The sequence below is a fragment of the Haliotis cracherodii genome, unplaced genomic scaffold, assembly GCF_022045235.1.
Source record: "Haliotis cracherodii isolate W230 unplaced genomic scaffold, xgHalCrac1.p SCAF_12, whole genome shotgun sequence".
Taxonomy (NCBI): Eukaryota; Metazoa; Mollusca; class Gastropoda; order Lepetellida; family Haliotidae; genus Haliotis; species Haliotis cracherodii.
In genome coordinates this window covers 17,901,141-17,925,486 of record NW_027266267.1, presented here as the reverse complement: position 1 = coordinate 17,925,486, position 24,346 = coordinate 17,901,141, and the positions used below count along the sequence as shown (strand labels likewise).

General features: G+C 39.5%; 1 protein-coding gene and 1 pseudogene across 1 annotated transcript; one reads left to right on the top strand and one right to left on the bottom strand.

Annotated features, from left to right (window-relative positions):
- The first annotated feature begins 1,760 nt into the window (after positions 1 to 1,760).
- LOC139457127 (fap1 adhesin-like) lies at positions 1,761 to 12,022 on the top strand. Its single transcript, XM_071238558.1, has 2 exons — positions 1,761 to 1,840; positions 10,996 to 12,022. Exons 1-2 carry the CDS (start codon positions 1,761 to 1,763, stop codon positions 12,020 to 12,022), a joined length of 1,107 nt encoding a protein of 368 aa, XP_071094659.1.
- A 2,215-nt stretch (positions 12,023 to 14,237) lies between these two features.
- On the bottom strand, positions 14,238 to 24,346 carry LOC139458215 (hemicentin-1-like; annotated as a pseudogene).

Sequence of the window (24,346 nt, the reverse complement as noted above, 5' to 3'; positions counted from 1 at the left end):
ACCAACTAGATTCAATCAACCATCAAGGACTTAGACTATGCCTTGATACTTTTAGAACTTCTGTTGACAGCCTCTATGTCGAAGCTGATGAATCTTCTTTGAATTAATGCCGTATTAAATTGTCTCTTCAATATATCACTAAATTACACTATAAAACTTCTAATCCTGCTTATGACTCCGTTTTTCATCCCCTATATGACGAACTGTTTAAAAAAAGCTGGTTCCACCACTTGAAATTCGGATCAAATCACATATTATTGCTGCAAATATAGATCTAGATATAATCTCACCATATCGTCTGTTGTCCACTCCTCCCTGGCAGCTGGTGAGGTCTGAAGTAGACGTTTCCCTAACACGTTTTATTAAATCTGACACAAATTAACCTATATATCAACATGAATATGTACAGTTAAGAAATAAATACGACTCTCACCGTTCAATCTTTACTGATGGATCCAAAGACGGTGGCAAAGTAGCATGTGTTACCGTCATTGGATCAAAACATTTATCCTCTATACTAAAAGGCAAAAGAAACGTCACTTTTGAAAATACTGATAAAACTTAACAGACACTGTCAGTTACATGTTCTGTGGTCAATAAACTCATTTAACGCTCTACTGCTTCCTTTTGTTGCCTTAAAGTCCATTTACCAATCGAGTTTTAAATAGAGTGCTTTGCCCAAACGCAGCCTACAAAAGTGCAATGGGACTCGGTTGCGGAAAAGTCTTTTCACAAACATGATGCACGTGCATATCGTGGATGGTATGGGTATAAAAGACACCTAAAACTGTTAAGCTGGCTTTCGTTATTTCGAATCATCAGCCATGCCAAAATTATAAGGAAATGAGAGACAACAAGCAATCGGAAGACTGCAAAAAGGCCGTTGCAAATGCATTCAATGTCAACGTCAGAACGATATATCGTTTGCAACATCACCACAACACCACCAACACCACCGACGACCGACCGCGTAGTGGTCGTCCTAGAGTCACTACTCCCAGACAATATCGCTTCATGATACGCCAACATCTGCAGAACCGATTCCGAATGGCCACTGAAACAGCTCGGCAAACTATTGGCAACCTCCAGCGTGCCATCAGTGATCGTACAGTCCGACGTCGCCTATCTGCCAACAACATATCGTGCCACCGTCCTGCTCGTGTACCCATCCTAAGAGATCGTCACCGACAGGCCCGACTGCAATGGGCCAGGCAGCATCAAAATCGGCGTCACCAGCAATGGAGAAGAATCATCTTCACTGATGGAAGTCGCTACTGTGTTTCAACGGTGGATGGCGGAGTCAGGGTCTGGCGAAGGAGGGGCGAATGTTATGCTGATGTTTGTATTATGGAACGAGACCCCTGGGGCGGCCCAAGCATCATGGTTTGGGGTAGAATCGGACTGAACCAGATAGTGGGAACTGTTGTCTTTCAGAATATTGGTCCAGTCAGGGGTAATGGCATCACACCTCTCCGCTACATTGACAAAGTCCTCAGACCCCATATCTTGCCTTTCTTTGCCCGTCATCAAAACCACACCTTTCAGCAAGACAACGCCTGTCCCAACACTGCCAGAGTCACCAGGGACTTCCTCCAGCAACACAACATCCAAATCATGCCTTGCTTGCCCTCAGTCCGGATTTGAATCCTATTGAACACTTTGGGGATGAGGTCCAACGCCGACTCAACCGTGTACGCCCAAGGCCGACAACTGCAGATGAACTGCATGTAGCGTTCCTGAGGATATGGGCACATATCCCAATGGCCTTCATCAACAGGCTAGTCCACTCCATGTACAGGAGATGTGGGGCTGTAGTCAACGCCCGTGGTGGCCACACCAGGTACTGATTTTGATGTCTTCTGGTGCCTCCCCAAATTCACAATTCGCAAAAACATTCCCCAGACTGTTAATTTCATGTGGGTCAAACACTGACTTTCTCTAACGTCTTTACTTACATATATAAGCATTTGAAAATATATATTTATATGATACATCCACATGACGTTTCTTTTGCCCTTCAGTGTAGAATACCAGACAATAGCTCTATTTCTACAGCTGAGGCCAATGCCATCCTCACATCTTTAGTACACATTAAAAAACAGTCTGCATATAAACAATTTATAATCTTTTCTGATTTTTTATATTGTCTTCAGGCACTGAAAAAAGTCTCTTCTAATCATCCAATTAGTATAAATATTTTAGAACTTTATAATGATCTTTTAACTGGCCAATATGACATCGTATTTTGCTGGTTGCCCAGTCTGTGGGCATAACAGACAATACAATGGCTGATGCTGCAGCTTAAGCAGCACTCATCAAATCTGTGACACCACAGTTTAATAATCACTGTAAGGAATTAGAAGTGATCAGATGTTACATCCGAGATCTTATGAAAAAGAAGAGGGACACCCAAGTTGGTATCAATAAATTACATCAAATTAAGCCAGCTATCGGTTACACCTACTTGGGTTGACAGTGCAGATGTGAAGAGGTCATTTTACGACGATGTCGTATTGGCCATTCGAGATATACACACGAATATCTATTAAAGGGTGAGAATCCTCCATTCTGTATCCCTTGTGATAGGAGAATCACCGTGAAGCATGTCCTGCTTGATTGTGTTGATTTTTCCATCACAAGGGATAAATATTTCAAGGTTTCATCTATAAGGGATCTTTTTACTACGAGAAGTTCTTATTTAATCATTCACTTTTTAAAAGAAATATATTTTTTTCATTAGTTTTATTAAAATGTTTTTTTTATTATTGGTAGAATTAATTTATATCAGAGATTGTTAGTGGCAGTATCCTCGAAGGGGGTTAAAGTACTGTAAAATTATTGTCCCCCTGAGAGGATATCGTAAGTCCCTGTCATTCAAAGAATATTTACTTCTACTGCGTTTTTAAACGTAGAATGTTTGTCATTGTAATTATGGCTAAAACTTACGTACAATCACTGTAGGGATGGTGTAAATCCTGCTGGGGTCCATGCAGGTAGCAAAGGCACTGTAAGTCCCCATGGACCCTAGTATGGTGATCTACCTTCAGTGGCTGGCGATCTATAGCTCTTCTTTATATTGTATTGTTACGTATGGTTTTATATGTTTATGGCCAACTACTAGTTTTAAAGTAAATCTGTGATAAATCTAATTATTTTACTGTCCTTCGACGACAGTTTTTTTTCGAACTCTCTATGTATATCTAATTTGAATATAGTACTTTTCTCGTGACGATATGGCTGCAATAATGCCGATGTGACGGTAAAGTTTAACTCACTCACTCATAATCAAGTCTGGGCCAGACAATCCAGTGGTTGACATCATGGCATCAATCCACGCAATTGGGATACGATAACATGTATCAACCAAACAGTCAATATTAATGCCATATTCCTTTCTTCTGAACTGGTATCAGCAGAACATTATACACGGAACAAGAATAAAAAAACAACGGGCTTTTATACGATGAACGACAATACGTTACATGTTGTTACACATGTGTTACATGATGTGTGACAGTTAACGCTAATGCTGTCTGACTTATTCGTCACCAACTCTTGCCGTTCCGACACAAGCCAAATGGAAATTGGTGACCCTCGAAGAGATGGAGTGGCATGAACACCTGATGCTGCTTCAAACAAAAACGATAACTCCTATTCTACGACCCTCTCGTAATTTTGAGGGACTATTGTATAAACATATGTACAAAAACATGTATATTGTTAAAGAGCACATTTATCAATCAACTCATTTATTCTTATGTTGTGCTTGAAAATTGAGATTGTAAAATTAGATGTGGATAAAAATGACAATAAGAAGGTGGTTTTTTTTGTTAATAAATAATTTCCACAATATAATATTATAACCCCTTTGAGATTCAGAATTTTACTCGAGCTCCTGTAACCTTTGCTGGTTGTGAGAGGTGACGATGAATCGGTTGGTCAGGCACGGTGACTTGGTTGATTGCGTGTCAGGCACGGTGACTTGGTTGATTGCGTGTCAGGCACGGTGACTTGGTTGATTGCGTGTCAGGCACGGTGACTTGGTTGATTGCGTGTCAGGCACGGTGACTTGGTTGGTTGCGTGTCAGGCACGGTGACTTGGTTGATTGCGTGTCAGGCACGGTGACTTGGTTGATTGCCTGTCATTGTACCACCCCAGAATGTGGTGTGGCGACGTTGTCTGATTATATCATGCACTAAACAACTTCATTTCATTTCTCTTACTTTAGTCCAAACATTTCTCAACTTGAAACATGAGTTTTCAAAGTGTGTCATTCCAAGATCGACACTTAAAGTGTAATATATGTTGGTTGAAGATTTTTCTTTCACAAATTTCAACATCTTCCCATGTAGGTGCGTACATGATTTGTGGTATGCGATCCACCATAAATAACTGTGTTTTCGGAGGAATCTGAGTTAACAAACAACATGTAACAAAAATATTTTGTTCTCTTATTAATGCTGACGCAGATGCTAGTGCCACCATCATTGGATCCAGGACTATATCATCTAAAATACCAGATAACTGTCAAAGTACCAGATAACTGCAATCAAAGCATACACACCCATACACTGATTACAAACCTGTGATTGGATCATATATCCGAGATCTGATGCAAAAGAAGTGGGACACCAAGTAGGTAAAATGAATTACATGACATAAAATCAAATATCGGTTATACATACTTGGTTTGTCAGTCCAGATTTAAAGTGTTCATTTTAAGACGATGTCGTATTGGCCATTCTCGTTACACAAATGAGTATTTGTTGAAAGGGGAGGATCCACCATTCTGCATCCCTTGTGATGAAAGAATCACGGTCACGCATGTCCTGGTTAAAGTGGTCCATATCACTCAAAGTATGTTTATTCCTACTACAGTTTTAATCGGAGAATATGTGTTTTATGTAAGTCCCAATGCATTTATATGTTTAACCCTAGTTTGTCACGATATGACTGAGATATTCCCGATGTGACTTAAAATTTTAACTCACTCACTCTTATCAATGCAGTAGTCCCCCTAAGAGGGTATGTAAGTCCCACATCATTCAAAGTATTGTTATGCATGCCAGAATTTTAAAACTTAGGATTTTTGTCATTTTAGTTTAAGGCTTAACTGGTAAACTATCGCCAGTGACTGAAGGGTTGATATAAATCCTGCCAGGGTCCATGCAGGAAGCAAAGGTACTGTAAGTCCCCTTGGTCCCTGGTATGGTGATCTCCCTTTAGTTACTGACGATCTGTAGCCCATTTTTATATTGTGTTGTTCCATAATACTTAATGCTTTTAAATGTTCCACAACTAGTTTTAAATCTTATCTGTGGTATTCTAGTTATCATACTGTCCTTCTATGACAGATTTTTATAAAGTTTAAATATATGTATATTTCATGCATTACTTCTCGTCATGATATGGCTGGGATATTGCCGATGTGACGTAAAGCATTAACTCACTCACTATCAATGCAGCAAAGGTATATGATACGGATCAGGCAACAGAGGGTACATTCCTCACCACTCGCCCCTTTCCGTAACCTGCAACCTCCTTTTTATGATTATTACGTGCAAAAAATACGACAAACCAACCCGAATACGCGTATGACTTCAAGTACTTCGGTCAAAGAATAACTGAGAAATAATTTCATTTTACATATGTATTGCAAAAATATACCAAAGGTACAGCTACATCTCTTCCGTCATACTGTATAAGACTAAGTCCCGATGTGATTTTCAACTGCATTTTGAATATATGTGACATACCGGGAAAATATTCTTGAATCATTACGCATTGATTTGACAATTCTTTTACCTATGCCCGTTTGCGCTTAGACGGAAACATGTTGCAAACATGGCCACGGGAGGGGCACGTGTCGCTATTCAGTTGGTCACGGAATAAATGGTCACGAACGCAGAGAGAAGTCTGTAAGGGTTATTTTGAGAACTAGATAATCCGCGTAGTACTGATTAAATCCGTTGTAGATAGGCACTCGTGAAAAGCAACTGGGTGCTGGGTACCGCTGATAGCACTTCCCCCGTGTGGACCCGGGGTAGAATATGTCCACAGCACCCCATTGCTTGTCGTAAAAGGCGACCAAATTGGGCAACCCGTTTGCCGTGGGTTGCGTCCCTGTGTCGGCGGAGGACAGGATTCTGGTAGTTGAGGGCACTGGTTCCAACACGCTACTTCGGCCCTTACTTCGCCTAGACGGGTGGTAGGATTGGCCCGGTCTTATCAATCGGCTGCGCACCTGCGTTATATTTTAATGTGTATTTTGGTCTTGGTCATGCATTACTTGTATGAATTCTGATGCTGCAGCTAAAGCAGCTCTTGAAAAATCCGTCTCTTGCTTTTCGCTTCCCTACAGTGATTTTAAACCTTACAGTTTAAACCTTACATCAAGGAATATGTGAGAGTTTGATGCAGAAACGATGGGACACCCAAGTAGGTATAAACAAACTTCATGAATTTAAGCCCAAATTAGGCTACACCTGCTTGGGTTGCCAATCCAGACATGACGAGGTTGTTCTGCGAAGATGTCGCATTGGCCATAGTCGCTACACACATGAGTATATCTTGAAAGGTGAGGATCCTCCGTTTTTTGTCCCTTGTGATAAGAGAATTACAGTCAAGCACATTACCTATTATCATTCAACTTCTTTTAAGGATCTTTTTAACAATGTTAATGCTCGTTTGATTCTTGATTTTTTAAAATAAATAAAACTATTTGATAAATTTTGAATTTTGAATGTTTTAAAATAGTGTGATGTTATTTACAACTTAAACTATTGAAGGCTGTGCCACTCAGGGGGTTAACATAGTTTAAAATTATTGTCCCCCTGACAGTGGCACGTGAGTCCATTTATGTTGAAATGATTAATATCAACTAGTGTTTTAATATATTGATTGTACTATTTTTAAAATTTGTTATAATGACACACAACCACTGGTGACCAAAGTGATGGCATAAACCCTTCTGGGAGTCATGTAGGAAGCAAAAGCACTGTAAGTCCTCATGATTCCCAGTTAGGTGGTCTAACTTTGGTTGCTAGTGGTCTATAGCCTGGTTTTAATTTATATGAACTAATCAACTGAATTGTTTTTTTTTTATTATTGCTTAGGTTTGTTTTATATCTAAACTGTGATATTTAACTTACTGTTTTACTGTCCTTAGTCGATAGGTCTTTAATTATAGTAACTATCTTGTTCTCATCGCGATATGGCTGCAATACTGCCGATGCGATGTAAAATTTAAACTCACTCACTCACCATTGTAGATATTTATGTACTTGGTGTGCAGAGTTTGCATACGACCAAACACGAATGTCATACGACGCCCATACGACTTAACACGACCGCCATATGATCAAACCCGAATCATGACGATGTCAATACGATTACAAAAATAAACACCATCTCCATACGACTGAGCAAGACCTTCATACGACATATGTTTGTTTATTTTGGTCACGTGGGTCATTCATACGACCTTCATACGACCTTCAGCTTATGCAGCTTATATACTACATGACCCACGTGACCAAAATATTTAAAAAACTATGTTGTCGTATGAAGTTCTTGCTCAGTCGTATGGCGGTCGTGTTGATTCGTGTTAAGTCGTATTGGCGTCGTATGACAGTCGTGTTTGGTCGTATGACAGTCGTATTTGGGTCGTGTTCAATGAGGTTAAATCGTGTTGTATCGTATAAATATCTTATGACGGTCGTATGTGTGTCGCGTTCAGTCGTATGAAGGTCGAATGAGGGTCGTATGAGAGTCGTTTTTGGTCGTACGAGGGTCGTGTTTGGTTAAGAAATTTCCATAAACCACAAGGTCGAGCACGAATCAACACGATTTTTCAACTTTTCAAAAATCGTGTTTGCAATTTCTTAAATCGTGTATGTGAGATAGGGGCTTAAGGCACGCCTTACGACAACAATTATCACATCGTACTTTAGTCACCATAAGTCACTTGCTAAACTGAATACTCTCCACAAGGCCTTGTCTGTCTCTTTGTAATGCTATGCAGAACAGGAAACTACTGTAACACATATATAGGTATGCACGTTGAAGGTGCTGGTCTCCTAAATATCAAAAGAGGACTATCTGGTGCATGCTAGTATTCGATTTCAACTGATGGGGCAGTCAAGTGAACTTAATGGAACCTGGTGAAAGAGTTTATGTCCTTGTTGATATCTTTAGAATCAGGATGTAAATAATTTGGAACTTATACTTCTTCCTCTATCACTTTTCTCTTCCTTTTCCCATGTCCTTTATGGTTGGAAACTACTTGGAGAGAACAACTTGTGAACAAAATCAGAAAAGCAACCATATCTGCACTCCTGTTTTCCACTTATCCGAGTGATTCAACTGCTTTTATTACGTACTACACTTCTGATGTCACATTCACACATGATTCGGGGCAACTTGTGAATCGGGCTGTCAACGACACCCCGATTCTCTTTACAGAGTTGCGTCCCTTGCCGTGCCAGAACTATGATAGTGGGTTCAAATACTAGTTCACTTATTTGTCAGCACCACACCAGCGCTCGTGTGTTTCACCAAAGTGAACGCCTAAGACATGCATAAATTCTTGCTCTCCACCAGGTTTCAACTGAAATACTGTTCCTACCAGCCTTAAACCAAACCTACTCACTGACTCTCTAGGGGGCACGGGTGGCCCAGTCGTCTGAGGCTCCGCGATTCTCCGTGCAGAGTTGCGTCCTTTGGTCACGGAAGAAACCTATGACTGTTGGTTCGAAACCAGGTTCGCCACGATTATGTTTCTAGGTTTGTCAGCACCACGCCCGTGCTTCGGGCTTTCCTCCAACATTAAGCTTACACGCCGTGATATAACTGGATTACTGTTTAAAGTGACATTAAACCCACTCACTCACTCACTCTTATAAACAGTTCTCGTTATACCTTGTCATATACTCAAAAATAAAGTACGCAGTCAGGAAATTACAAAAGTAAATGTTTTCCCCGTTTGTTTGAAAGTCCGTTATCTAAGTAACGTGATTTTTAAATTAGTTTGTATTCTTTTTAGCGCTTTATGTTGCAAACTGTAAAACCATGTGTACACATCAAACTGTTTATTATCTACGTACAATGTACCTCCTGGTTTATTATCTACGTGCAATGTACCCCCCCCCCCCTGTTTATTATCAACGTGCAATCTACCTCCTAGTTTATTATCAACGTGCAATCTATCTCCTAGTTTATTATCAACGTGCAATCTACCTCCTAGTTTATTATCAACGTGCAATCTACCTCCTTGTTTATTATCAACGTGCAATCTACCTCCTTGTTTATTATCAACGTGCAATCTACCTCCTGGTTTATTATCAACGTGCAATCTACCTCCTTGTTTATTATCAACGTGCAGTCTACCTCCTAGTTTATTATCAACGTGAAATCTGCCTCCTGGTTTATTATCTACGTGGAATCAATCTCCTGGTTTATCATCAACGTGCAATCTACCTCCTGGTTTATTATCAACGTGCAGTCTACTTCCTGGCGTATTATATACGTGAAATCTACCTCCTGGTTTATTATCAACGTGCAGTCTACCTCCTGGTTTATTATCAACGTGAAATCTACCTCCTGGTTTATTATCAACGTGCAATCTGCCTTCTGGTTTATTATCAACTTGCAATCTCCCTCCTGGTTTATTATCTAAGTGCAATCTGCCTCCTGGTTTATTATATAAGTGCAATCTACCTCCTTGTTTATTATCAACCTGCAATCTGCCTCCTGGTTTATTATCAACTTGCAATCTGCCTCCTGGTTCATTACCAACTTGCAATGTGCCTCCTGGTTCATTATCTAAGTGCAATCTGCCTCCTGGTTTATTATATAAGTGCAATCTACCTCCTGGTTTATTATCAACGTGCAATCTGCCTCCGGGTTTATTATCAACTTGCAATCTGCCTCCTGGTTCATAACCAACTTGCAATGTGCCTCCTGGTTCATTATCTAAGTGCAATATACCTTATGATTTCTTTTTCTACAAGCAATCTACCTCCTGGTTTATTATCAATGTGCAACCTACAACCTGGTTTATTTCTACTTAAAGAGTGAGAGAGTAGGTGAGTTAGTGAGTGAGTGGGTGAGTGAGTGAGTTACATAGTTTATTATGACCGTCTGCTTAAAGAGTGAGTGAGCGAGCGAATGCGAGAGCGTCTGAGATGGAGTGAATGAGTTTTTAAATGACATCTGCTAAAAGAGTGGTTGATTTATGGTCAGTATCTACTTCATTTATAATTCTGTTATGTTTGACGTAAACATTTTAAAATCCCCACATGAAATTGGATGAATTATGTTTTTCGGAAATAACATCTCTTTAGCCACATCCTGTCCTATCATCTGATTCCTTTTGGAAAGGAAATGTGTATTTTGGGTGTCAAGTAAATACATCTCTTCTACCTGGCGAAACATTTCAAGTCAGGAAAATGTGTAACATCACAGTCATTCTGACCCTTATAGAACATAATCAAAGTCAACGCGTGTGATCAATTTGAACACTATTCCAGTTACATCCCGGGGTGTTATCTTTATGTGGTAGAAAAGACCTCAGACGTTTTGACAAACAGACACTGGGGGTTTCAGTGAGTGATTGGGTTTGGTGTAATCCTTTGAGCAGTAAGTCAAGGCGTTATACAAAGGCTTAGTGTGGCAGAAAAGTGAACTGAGGTGAAATTGGGTTTAACATCGCGTCCAAAATTATTGCACTCATTATTGATTATTGCACTCATAACAAACGTGTGTGTGTGTGTGTGTGTGTGTGTGTGTGTGTGTGTGTGTGTGTGTGTGTGTGTGTGTGTGTTTGTGTGTGTGTGTGTGTGTGTGTTTGTGTGTGAGAAAAGGAAAGGAACGGAAAGGAACTAGTGGAGGAAGTGACAAAGGAACTAGTGGAGGAAGTGACATAGGAACCAGTGGAGGAAGTGTCAGAGCAACCAGTAGTGAAGTGACAAAGGAACTAGTGGATGAAGCGACAGAGCAGCCAGTAGTGAAGCGACAAAGGAACTAGTGGAGGAAGTGACAAAGGAACTAGTGGAGGAAGTGACAGAGGAACTAGTGGAGGAAGTGACAGAGGAACTAGTGGAGGAAGTGACAGAGGAACCAGTGGAGGAAGTGACAGAGGAACCAGTGGAGGAAGTGACAGAGGAACTAGTGGAGGAAGTGACAGAGGAACTAGTGGAGGAAGTGACAGAGGAACCAGTGGAGGAAGTGACAGAGGAACTGGTGGAGGAAGTGACAGAGGAACCAGTGGAGGAAGTGACAGAGGAACTGGTGGAGGAAGTGACAGAGGAACTAGTGGAGGAAGTGACAGAGGAACCAGTGGAGGAAGTGACAGAGGAACTAGTGGAGGAAGTGACAGAGGAACCAGTGGAGGAAGTGACAGAGGAACTAGTGGAGGAAGTGACAGAGGAACTAGTGGAGGAAGTGACAGAGGAACTAGTGGAGGAAGTGACAGAGGAACCAGTGGAGGAAGTGACAGAGGAACTGGTGGAGGAAGTGACAGAGGAACCAGTGGAGGAAGTGACAGAGGAACTAGTGGAGGAAGTGACAGAGGAACTAGTGGAGGAAGTGACAGAGGAACTAGTGGAGGAAGTGACAGAGGAACTAGTGGAGGAAGTGACAGAGGAACCAGTGGAGGAAGTGACAGAGGAACTGGTGGAGGAAGGGACAGAGGAACTAGTGGAGGAAGTGACAGAGGAACTAGTGGAGGAAGTGACAAAGGAACTAGTGGATGAAGTGACAGAGGAACTAGTGGAGGAAGTGACAAAGGAACTGGTGGAGGAAGGGACAGAGGAACTAGTGGAGGAAGTGACAGAGGAACTAGTGGAGGAAGTGACAAAGGAACTGGTGGAGGAAGGGACAGAGGAACTAGTGGAGGAAGTGACAGAGGAACTAGTGGAGGAAGTGACAGAGGAACTAGTGGAGGAAGTGACAGAGGAACTAGTGGAGGAAGTGACAAAGGAACTAGTGGATGAAGTGACAAAGCAGCCAGTAGTGAAGTGACTACCACCTAGTTTATTATCGACGTGCAATCTACCTCCTGGTTCGTTACCAACGTGCAATCTACCTCCTGGTTTATTATCAACATTCTATTTGCAGCTGTATGTGTGGGGAGAGGGATGTGACATTTATCACATGAACTCTTATAAAACACCAAATAACACATCTAAAAGAAAACAGCCAGATGGGTGTACCTACCCACTTGATTGTGGCATATGTCCACCAAGATAGTCACAACTGTCAAGACGACACGTGTGTACAGCATGGCCATGTCGACAGTGTGTGAAACTAGGTCGTGTGCCGGTGGACTACAGTGTATTTATACTTCCGGCTTGCATGAAACGGCTAAAGTAGAGGTGATATATAGTATTTAGATTTTATTCATTGGAGTACTTCCTGGTTTATATTCATGCCGAGTACATTGATATTTGATATGCGCGACTCTTGTACACAACAAGCGTGGTATTAAATATTACGTTTGTGACACTTGATTGTCTGGTTAGTTCACCGGTCGCCATCGCAAGTCAGGAGTATTGCTGTGCGGCGTCAGGCAACATACAAACACTTCAGGACAGGACATACATCCGCACCCTGGTTATTACTGATCTTCAGTGATCCATTCATATCATTTTCTGATATTTTGCATTTTACACTTAATAGAATCTGTTACTGCAGATACTAGTAATCGAGACTGGTTATGCTATGGCGTTGACGTTTAATATTATTAATCTCCATACAGACGTGTAAGTGTTCAGAATGAAAAGAGTTATGATTACGATTCATCACAGAATGGAAATGTATGTATAAACGCATGATTTTGTACTTGGTATATACAAAACTTGAAGGCCTTCTACACTAAGTACTGTCTTTGTATTCTTACTCTGTTATTGGACAAGTAACATATGTAGTCTCAGTGTCAAGCCAGCAGCATCGTTTTGTAACGACACTGAATATAATTAAGTCACCAATTTTTCATGGTTACCGGAATTATGCGAGTATATGGAGTTACCCAACACAATCTGAACACATGTTAACCATGCCTACCAATTAAAGTTTTTGAAGAAATATATGTAACCTATTTTGTAATAAGTCACAAATCGGAATGATTTATCTATGTAGCCTGGCATACATGTAAAGCGTGTGCGTAAGAATTATCGCCTGAACTTGTGGTAATTATTGTAAAGTTATCTTTGGAATATTGTTGAAATGCAAGTTTAATTCAATTTAGTTTTTCAGTATTCATAATCTAGGAACGTCACGAAGACAGTATAAGGTTGTATCATAATTAATTTATTATTTCTTAAGACAATGAATTTGCAAAATACGTATTCTTTTTCAGGTTTCAGACAACAATATTTGAAAACACGTCTATCACAAGCACAAAACTGTAGCCTTGTTATCTGGTAATGAATCAACCCTAAGTCTTCTATCATATCGTGATACATATGTGACACGATGAATGGCCCTATTGTGCGTGTGACTGTTGCGTTTGAATGTGCCATTCGTCTGACTTGGGACAAATCTGTCCAAATGTCATATCCAACCTACAGATTATAACATCCCAACATTGAAGAAGAAATCAATGTTTCCAACGATACACTGTATTGTCAGTAACGTGAACTGCAACCATACTGACTGGTAAAGAGGCATTTTAACGTTATATAAATGTGACTTTATATCAATATCACAGTGTGAGTTGTGGTTGGTTGGGTGACATGCACGTGTGATTTCTTCTGTCAAGACGACTGCCTCAATGATCTAGTAGTGAGGGCGTCTGCCAAAAAACTGGGAGGTCTGTGGTTAGATTCCCGCTAGCGTCATACGAAAACAAACCGTTAAAAGATGGTATTTGTTGTAAACCGTTTTGGCATTCGGCATTAAAAAGGAAAACAGTGGTCAAATCAGAGTCAGAATTCTGTTTCTGAGTTGGGAATCCATGTTAAAACGAGGTAGTGTATCTCAGTGGGGTGATGTATTATAATATTGCAGTCCTGGCATCTGGTTACGTGATGACAAAACTTGACTTTATACGAATGTATCTTTGTTTACTTTAAACTGACTGATCAGATTTCGTCATTTGGGTTCAACAACGAATGATGCTTCTCACCAAATAATGGAAATAGTCCATGATATCTGACACTGATAACACTATTTCAAGCGCAATGTCTCCATTATGTTTATTTTGATCATCAAAGCGTTCTCTTTATATATTGTGAAAATATGTGTATTTGTTATTTGAAATATCAAGTGACAAAGGCGATACATCATTAGACATAAGCATAACCAACCCAAAGTGACTGAGCTCCTCTAACTTACTGGCCATGGTCAACGTTTGGTTTCTGTAAGTGACTGACTACGCGTGTATCAACTCACCTTATCTAGCAACATAAAACAATATAATACATACTTGGTGGTTTGACTCAAAGGAAATGAATAATATATGCTGCACATGTTCCGTGGTCTATTACTGGAATCGATATCATGATGTCTACCGTTTTCATTATTAATTTCCATGGCCAGGACCTGAAAAGTAAAGAACTGGAGGTAATTAATCATAGAATATGACAGATTTTATATCAACTCACAACAGCATGGAATGAATACGTATCACTTTAGAACAGAAAGCTAAGACCATGCTTAATGATGTATCATATGTTGAGTAAGTAATAAAGAGATTTTGTTCCACAAATGAATGCGATGCCCTGAAAGTGTTCCTTGTTACTGAGCGATGTCCTGATATATACATGTACCCACTTCTTTGCTCATGTCCATGGCCAGGACATTAATAGTACAGAAATAGAGGTAATTAAACCTAGAACATGACAGATTCATTACAACGCAAAATATTATGAGACGAATATATGAAACACTTGTAGTACATTAAAACAGAAAAGAGTGCATGTGCTTCTGTTTAATGTTGTTAAATCGTACAAGCCGAGGTTGATCCATGGCAATGACATATTATTTTAATCAGCAAGAGCGTTTCATGTTTTTTGTCACCTTGAGAATGTGCCCCAGTATTCTGGTATGGTGATGCTCTGATGGACTCATCGGTCACAGGGGGAGTCTCTGTCATGTCTTCATAGGTACTTGTATCTGCTGCAGCATCCGCTGAAAATAATTGTTTACATATCTCATCAGCCATCCAGAACATTACTCCCTTCTTACCAGCAACATTATCTGAACTTGAATACTAGAAAAAAAAACAGTATTCAGATGGAATTCTGCATATACCTTTTGTATTCTCGTAAATCTTCAACTGTGTGTACTGTTGTTTTTCTGATCCATCCTCCACATGTGAATGCTGTACTGGAATATTGATCAGATCTGAAACAAATATATGTGAAAACATTGTAAGGATTTCACTGTCCAACAGATGCAGACATAAGTGTATGATCAATATACTGGGTTATACCCAACTACCAGTACATACCTAATGATGAATATCCTCTGTTGTCCAGTTCTACGGTGCCAGGGTTCGTGGTGCTATAAAATTAACAAGGACGGTTTCTGAAAATCCATAATGGAATGGAACCATAAAACTGAGTAAAATATGTTTTTTGAGTCATCCTGATATTTATCTTTATCATATCCCATACATATGAATTACACTGTTATGTTTACTGGAGATTTTTTGAGTACCTTTTTCGTGATTCATTTCCTGGAAAAAAGAATAACACATACAGCATATAGTATATAATACACATGACACATCACAATAATAAATGAAATTCCACTGACAAAATGAAAAGTAAACTGCAAATGACTGCAGATATATATAATTTCAACTTTAAAAAAAACATGTGCAACTGCATTCTTTTCTGTCAATATGTATTGTTATTTTCTTTAGACATAAGAAATCCTGACCATGTTTCTTTCAAACACATTTCTATACATCATGGACCACAATGTTTGAAATTATATCAATAGACACTAATTTTTCAATATGTACCTTTTTGAATATTTCTGATCCTGTAGCCCTTTCTGTACAGTACCATCAGAACAATTCCCCCAATGAGCAAAGTAAGAAGCATGCCTCCTACTGTTGTTCCTGCTATTACCCCTGTGGTACATTCGTGGTTTTGCTGGCCTGGTGGATCTACAATATAAACCGAAAATTATAACATACGGGTACTAATCATTGTGTTCAGGAGAACATATATTCGTGTCACTTTCTTCCTTCGAACACAATATTTGGTGATGGATAGACTTGTTATTCTTACAAAGTGCATAGTTCAATTCACGGTGTTTAAAGGTGATAGATCTGTATTTTTACTTGTCAACCATACTCTGTCGATCACTTGCTTGATAACAGCGTTAGAACCAACACCGAAAAGTCGCTTAGTAATTGTAAAAAAAAAATGTTCATCCGTATATCTTATCCTTACTTAGACTGTCGTTGTTAAAACGTATATTAATTAAAACACTGCGTATCCCGATTCATTCACTCAAACTCAGCCACACATGTTAACCTAGATTCCCTGAAAACCTTTTTTGATATAAATAAAAGCGACATAACTACTTCTAAATTTCCCGACTTTTTCATGACCATGTGTTTATGGATCACTATCAAAAGGTGATGGCGCCAGTTGTTCGAGACAAGGTGAGCCTATCCTGTCCCACTGGTTGCATCCATCACAAAGAAAATTATTCATTCCAATATTCATTAATGCTGCACAGAGATAATTAACACGTGATAAGTGATGGTGTACTAATATTTGCACACTTTATACAGGATAACATCCATTTTAAATAATAATAATTCTCTACATGTGATCCATTACATTAGAGATACATTACAATGCATTTTCAACCCAAATATGTAGAAATTGGAAATCAATGCGTCAAAAATAAAAGGATTATTTTGGTCTGAATGTGTAACCAAACCGTAAAAGGCGAAAAACCTGCCCATGTGAGAAACCGTATGTTGCTGAACCTGATGAGATTTCAATTATATTTAACTGAATCTTAGACAATTTGTGACTCTACTTGAGTGATACATACCTCTCTCAATCATGGTATCAACAAATACATATTTGTTAGAATCCTCAAAAGGAATGTAGGCTGAATATGTATCAAGCAGTGTTTCAACCTGTGAACTCCTGTGACAACCTGTGACGACGTTGTTGCATTATCCAGATTTCTAAACTGTGTTGGTATATGTAATTGTCCTAACAACAGATTAATGGGAAGACTTACCTGTAAACATTATGCTGACTGTGTAAGCCATTGACCCACCTTCATCATTGTTCACTGTAAGACTGTAGTCTCCGAAGTCCTGCTATTGGAGGTTTGTAAGGTGTAGTCTGGCAATGACTGAGATGTCTGAGACAGGGCTGGAGTAACCAGTGAGGTCCTGGCAGGTGTTGGTGGTTCTACTCCAGGTGAATGTAGGAAGGGGGTAGGCCAGGACTGACACAATCACCATCACATTACCACCCAGTCTAGAGACGTACTTCAGTTGCTGTGACTCATCCAGTCGAGGAGAACCTGGTTTAATGTGGGAATCAACATACGTAATGAATCTGGAGGAAATACTAACCTGGGAAGAGTAGGACGGAGACCAAATTGACAATTGGTAATGTGACTAATTAAATTGATTGTGTGCCAGTTTCAGCTGTGTACCACGAAACGATTACAGTAGTATTGACTAATCAACAGAAGTTCCGTTTTTCAGTTTCGTTTTGAACTTTTGCAGGATAGCTTACGATACTTCTAAATGACAGGAACAAAATATTACAAATATACAAGCTAACACATGCGTTTCCTTTATTAACGTAGACAAAGTTAAAACATAAAATATAAATTGCAATTAACATAAAACAACGATACTCTTGGAACATCCAAACAAAGATTACATTTGACCAGCATCTCCACCCTCTGGCTGACAGGTGCCCCAATGCTGTTAGTGGCAGTACAGGAGTAGTTCCCTCTGTGTCTACAGTCTGCTGAGTCGAGTCTATATTCTGATGTCAGTGAGTTATCTGCCCTTGTCAACTCCTCAGTTCCATTCAGTAACCCGATGACTGATCCTGGATTGCTATCAATCTGGCATCTCAAGATCAATGGATCAGATTCGTTAACCGTCACTGAGCCATTGTTAGAGTTGGCAGTAAACTTCCTTATATTCGCTTGGTCTGCAAAAAATGCCCAAGTGTGACTTTGACATTGGCTGTAGATTGGATAGGGACTAGGTAGAACAGGAACAACACATATGTACCGCCTACCATTCAATGCCTCATCAAAGACATCATTTTACTAATCTGCTTTACAATTGAGAAAGACATCCTTGCTTTAATGTTGCCTGTGTACTATTTAGATGTGTACTGAAACTGCGATTAGTGATGCACTTTTAGAGTCAGTTGATTGGATCAGTCCACAAAGGTTGTTTCGCTAATACTATAAGTGACATGTGTTTTATGTCTTGTTAATAAATTAATAGTACAGACTGTTATTTGTTTACATCCTGGGTAACTGCTGTGTGGTGTCAGGCTACAAACACATTTTGTTGTGAAAATTGTGTGAGTGGCGATAGTTACCGTGTATTATACACAGGAAAATTTTGACCGTGTAATGTTAGGGTTTTGTACTGGTAACTTGCCAAAAGTTGTTTACAAGGAAGTTGTGTAGAACTTAATGCATTAAAAACACTCAGTCATTGAATTTTGACTTTCTTGTAAGCTTTACCGTGGGCATGTGAACACCTGAAATGATATGTGAACAAATCACTCTTGTGAGACCCATAATTACAGTGTGTTTTTTCTTCCTGAATGGTGAGCAGTGTAAGACAAGATGGGATGACAAAATTTCATTAGCTCAAGCCTTTGATGTCTACATTTCCCAACTTTTAAGGGCTCTCAAACATGATCTGTCACGAGGATTAAACCAAAAAACTATCAAGACTCCAGCTCCATAGGTGTTTGACCGAGGCTACGACATTCAAGGCCTCAGTAAAGCATTCAATTTGTTTTATGATCGACATGTATAGGCAATTTCCAAATGAAATGTGACAAAAATGATGCCCCATATAATTCCCGATTTTTTACAAGCAGCATATCCCTCCCGTGGTTTTCCAGGTAAACAATTCATATGCATGTGTTTGTAACGGATGCCACCGATGGGCCTTGGTACGCTCAATATTTCACGAACATCAACTATCAACTCTATTTGATAATAATTCATAAACACATGCTTATGTCAGCATTGTTTAAGCAGACATTTCTCATGAATATGGATAGAATTGGCGATGTACCAGGGGGAAAACTATACAGATCCTGGGTAGGATATACAGTTTAAAATCATGTACTCTCCAGTGACATCGTTTTGAGCTTTCAGTACCACGAACAATATCATCTTTCGAATAGCATGCTGTTTTCGTCTGACCTACCCCACAAATCAGTTACAATATTTGATAATACATTGATTGAACATGAATCAGTCCAAAGGTGATGCTTTTAATTATTTCAGACACAGTTACTCGGCTGTTGTAACGTATTCATAAAACATGTAGTGACTAGGTCTAGGAGGCAGATTCAAAGACCAATGTAGAAAGTCATTAACTTCCGCTAGCTAAGGTTGCAATCGTTAGAGATGTGTTTACTTATCTATAGTTCGCTGTGATATGCCCAAGCAAATATATACTTTGTCACTGATATGCAGTCAAAACAATAGATGTATGCAAAACACCTGGCTTCTGTATAAATGTGTCAGTTAACCATGACTGCGATTTTCTTCGGTTTCTGAGGAGTTTATTGGAAAATCGGTTTCGTACGTCGGTGTTTTCATCATATGGAATATACAATCGTGTGAAAAACGTATGGACATCTTGTGTGTTGCCAGTTGAAACTTCATCAATCAACTCTTGGTTAAAATATTGGAGCCTTTTGAAATGAAACCAAAATTGGAGGTTTAACCTTCTGACCTGCATATGCATCAATATAAAAGCAACAAACCAATTTCCATATTCATGACAAAAGCATAATTCTCTGTACAATCATACCATATCATTCATATGAAAACATCACTATTTTCTCGTTCACGGCCAGTGGAATTTGTTTCAGAAGATAATCGAGAATGATCATTCTCTGGCGTTGACAAATTTTATTTCTGAATCATTATTAAAAGCAATTCAACCTCACATAGACATTGCATTGAAGTTGAGTGCAGTTAATGTATTATTTGAGTTTTGTCAAAGAAAAATAAATAGCTGTGCTTGTGGTAGCAAGACCAAAACAACTGGTTATTCTAGGCCGATTCAGCTAATAGTGCCATAGCGATTCCACCTCATGGTAAATATAATATATCTGCATAGTAAATACGAATTAAATATATGTATAATACATACTACCTGTCAACTAGCAAACTATGGAACTGCTCAGACCAGTTGCCCACACTATACCCAGCACTTGTAATTTAGCACGGCAAACTGCTGGGTATGATAGATAATGCTTTTGGTAGCCATGATAACCTAGATACTGTAATTTGCATATTGTAACACTACTGCTTAAATACTGTTTCCTCAGCTTCTGATTTAAACAGAGACACTGTCAAACCAGGCCATACACGGGTCATAATCCATTGAAACGAAATAGGAAATAAGGCTTTCGTACCCTATGACTCACATTGAACGTTCACATTGACCTGGAATGCTGCTGATCCCTGTTGTTGAGATCCCACACTTGGTGTCAGCATGTTGTTGGCAGTGCAGGTGTAGTTTCCTCCCTGACTCCTGCTGATACTGCTTCTATCAAGTACAGCCCCAGTACTGACAGTGGAACCATCATAGGTCCAGGTGTAGCTTGTTGTTGGAGGGTTGCCTGGTGTGGTGTAGGTACTACAGTCTATCCTTAGATTAGAGAACTCTGTGACATTCTGCGCTGTTGATAGTCCAGACATAGAAGGAGCATCTGAAAGATGGAAATTAGAAATCCATAAGCGAAATTGAATTGACTGCTGTTAAACAATACACATGTACATTTACTGGTTATTATCCAGTAAAACATGCATGACTCCTAACACTCTGCTATGTAAACTGTTATGGCATGATTTGTTCTGTATACAATTTATATAATAATACCAATAATAATGGTATTTATACAATTTATACAATAAGAACAACACACATTTTTACTTTTGGGAGAAGATGATGCAACTACTCACACTGTACATCCACACTGACTGAGGCTGAGTCTGATCCCTGAGTGTTGCTGGCAGTACAGGTGTAGTTTCCTCCCTGACTTCTACTGATGCTGCTTCTATCCAGTACAGCCCCAGCACTGACAGTAGAACCATCATAGGTCCAGGTGTAGCTTGTTGTTGGAGGGTTGCCTGGTGTGGTGTATGTACTACAGCCAATCCTGAGGTTAGTGAACTCTGCGACAGTCTGAACTGGTGGTAGTCCAGATATAGAAGGAAGGTCTGAAAACGATGAAGGTGTAATAGGTACTACAGTCTATCCTGAGATTAGAGAACTCAGTGACAGTCTGAACTGGTGGTAGTCCAGATATAGAAGGAAGGTCTGAAAACGATGAAGGTGTGATAGGTACTACAGTCTATCCTGAGGGGATGACTCGATCACTCGGTAGATGGACGGCAGGCCAGATATTGATGGGGACTGCTCGTTCAGTTCCCACAACAATTTAACAGTTCTCGCACTTAATGTTATACAATAAAAACTGACATGATACTTAAAGACCTTGTGTTTTGCGATAAATGTCTGCAGGAAATATCCCCAATAATGTTTCTGAAACATTACCAATGACGCTGATCACATTTGATATGAAGTAAATTCTCAATATACATTTTGGAATAAATGAACGAATCAATAAATTACATGTGAGAATGATGTTTTTGTAAAACCATATCAACTATTTAGACCGATATTTACATACTGATATATGTAATTGGACGGAATCAACATGTGTATTATATGTGTTATATAATCTATCAAGCTATGCTATAACTGGAATGATGCTGAACCCAGCTCTCTCACTCGAGAAGAATTCGTTTTTATGATGTACATAGTGTATTTGGTATTAAATCATCCCCAATATATTGTTTTGAATGATGCATTAAACACGACCCACACAGTGCGGATTTTATCATTATACTTTAATATCAGAGAAAATTGTAAGATAAACTACACTAGAAATAAACAATAAAAGCAAAAAAAGATGGAGATACAGAGTTTTGATATAGTGAAAAGCAAAGGAATAAGAGGAGCACACGAACATAATTATACTTGGGAACATACAAAATAACAACCACACATAAGATGAAGTACACATAAAACACATTATAAGTGAACCATATTTCCTGTATGAGGGAATACGCCATTTTGATCAGTACTTCATTTCTTTCTCAGTGAAACTTACAATCGAATGCCGCCTCCGATTCGATACCTAAAGCAGCAGGTCGCATTAATTATTTTTTTATAGTGTACTTAGGGAATTAAAACATGTATTTACCTGTTTACGGGTTAAACTGTACAGCTTCAAAAAAGTATCGTTACGCTATCTTGAGTAAATCATATTTGAACCCTAAGTTACGACTAGTAAACTTAAGTACCTATTTGTTTGCAGTTTTTTTTTCAAGTATTATATTGGTAAATATATGACTATTCGGATTCAATGAGACAGTCACACAATATGGTATGATATGTGTAACTGTTTTCATAATCATCCATTGCTTTTATTCCATGAGGTAAAAACTTATACTAACTGAAGCGGCCATACTTCGTCTTGGAAAGAGGCGGTGGGGTAGCTTAGTGGTTAAAGCGTTCGCTCGTCACGTGGGAGACCCGGGTTCCATTCCCAACATGGGTACAATGTTTAAAGCCCATTTATGAAGACATCCGCCGTGATATTGCTGGAATATTGCTAAAACCGGCATAAGACCATATTCACTTACACGTCTTGGAAATATTCATGTATTCATCATTCAAACACTTTAGCTACAAAACAAACATGGTGAACATTTGACATTCGGAAGGCAGGACTTTTTGAAACAGTTGAGATTTAAATTTGTCTAATTGGAAAAGTAGACGCCAATATTTGTCCATTCATTCAGACATTTCATTAGAGAAAAGAAGCAGCTAACTGGATCGGGTGATCAGGCTCGCAGACTTGACATCGTATCCCAACTGCGTAGATCGATGTTCATGATGTCAGTCACTGTATTGTCCGTTCCAGACTCGATCACCGTCATGTAGCTTGAATATTGCTGAATGCGGCGTTTAACACACACAAACACACACACACACACACACACGCACGCACGCACGCACGCACATATGCACGCGCGCACCCATACACGCACACGTACATGCATTTTAACATACATACATACACCACAACAAAGGCAGTGACATCCAGGTGTCGGGTATCTCACAGTCCAGGCACTATACAAATATTAATCCTGACTTAGTTGGAGGTCACCCTTGATCCTTTTATCCATAATAATGTCCATCATATACTTACCAAACACAGAGGCAGTGACACTCACTTGTCCAGTATCTGACAGTCCACTCACTTCACACCCGTATGTCCCGGCATAGCTGGATGTCACGTGACTGGCAGGCAGCTGGATGTCCAGGGAGGAGGTGTAGTCACCAACAAACACGCCCTTGTTCTGCCAGGAGTCCCGGAATCCTGCTTTCTGGGGAGTCACTGAACCTGAGACTATGTTCACTGCAGAGTTGCCCTCCAGCCTCCTCCATGCGAATGAAGTAACAACATCCCCTGATGTCACAGTGTAGCTGCATCTCAGTGTCAGAGCCTGCTGGTTGGGTATCCCGGTACCTCCTGACCCGGATACTGTCACTGCCCCTTCAACACCTGGAAATAAACACGCAAACACGGAACATTCTAACATAGGACTTTTCTCGACGTTACTCTCTATAGAATACAAGTTGCTTTAAGCAGTGTTTCAGTTATTTCAAGGCTTCCGAGATCGATGTGTGACAAGTCTCTGACAAGCACGAGTATGGTGCTGACAAATCAAGAATCATAGTAAGAGGTAATCCAGTTTATCTACAGTTTTCAATCTTGTCCTTATAACAGCTGAAAAACATTTCCACGACTTCCATATAACTTTTTTGATAGGCATTTATTCTGTGATAATAGGACATAAGAGCTGCAAACTTTCCTCGATAATAGTATGTTACACCATACAAAGTGTACGTGACATCAGATGTAAGATAATAACTATATACAGAAAAAAATAATTGCTAATACTTGTGCAGCTGGCCTATCAATCCTAAGCCTGACATACCTTCCATGAGGCTAACTGCAAGCAAAATCGTTGCTGCTCTTGGAAGGGACGCCATTG

Bases quoted from the DNA above. Each gene is read 5' to 3' on its own strand.
- LOC139457127 (XM_071238558.1), top strand. From the start codon at position 1,761: ATGGCCTTCATCAACAGGCTAGTCCACTCCATGTACAGGAGATGTGGG. The intron at 1,841-10,995 runs GTACTGATTTTG...ATGAAGCGACAG, and splicing joins GCCCGTGGTGGCCACACCAG to AGCAGCCAGTAGTGAAGCGA.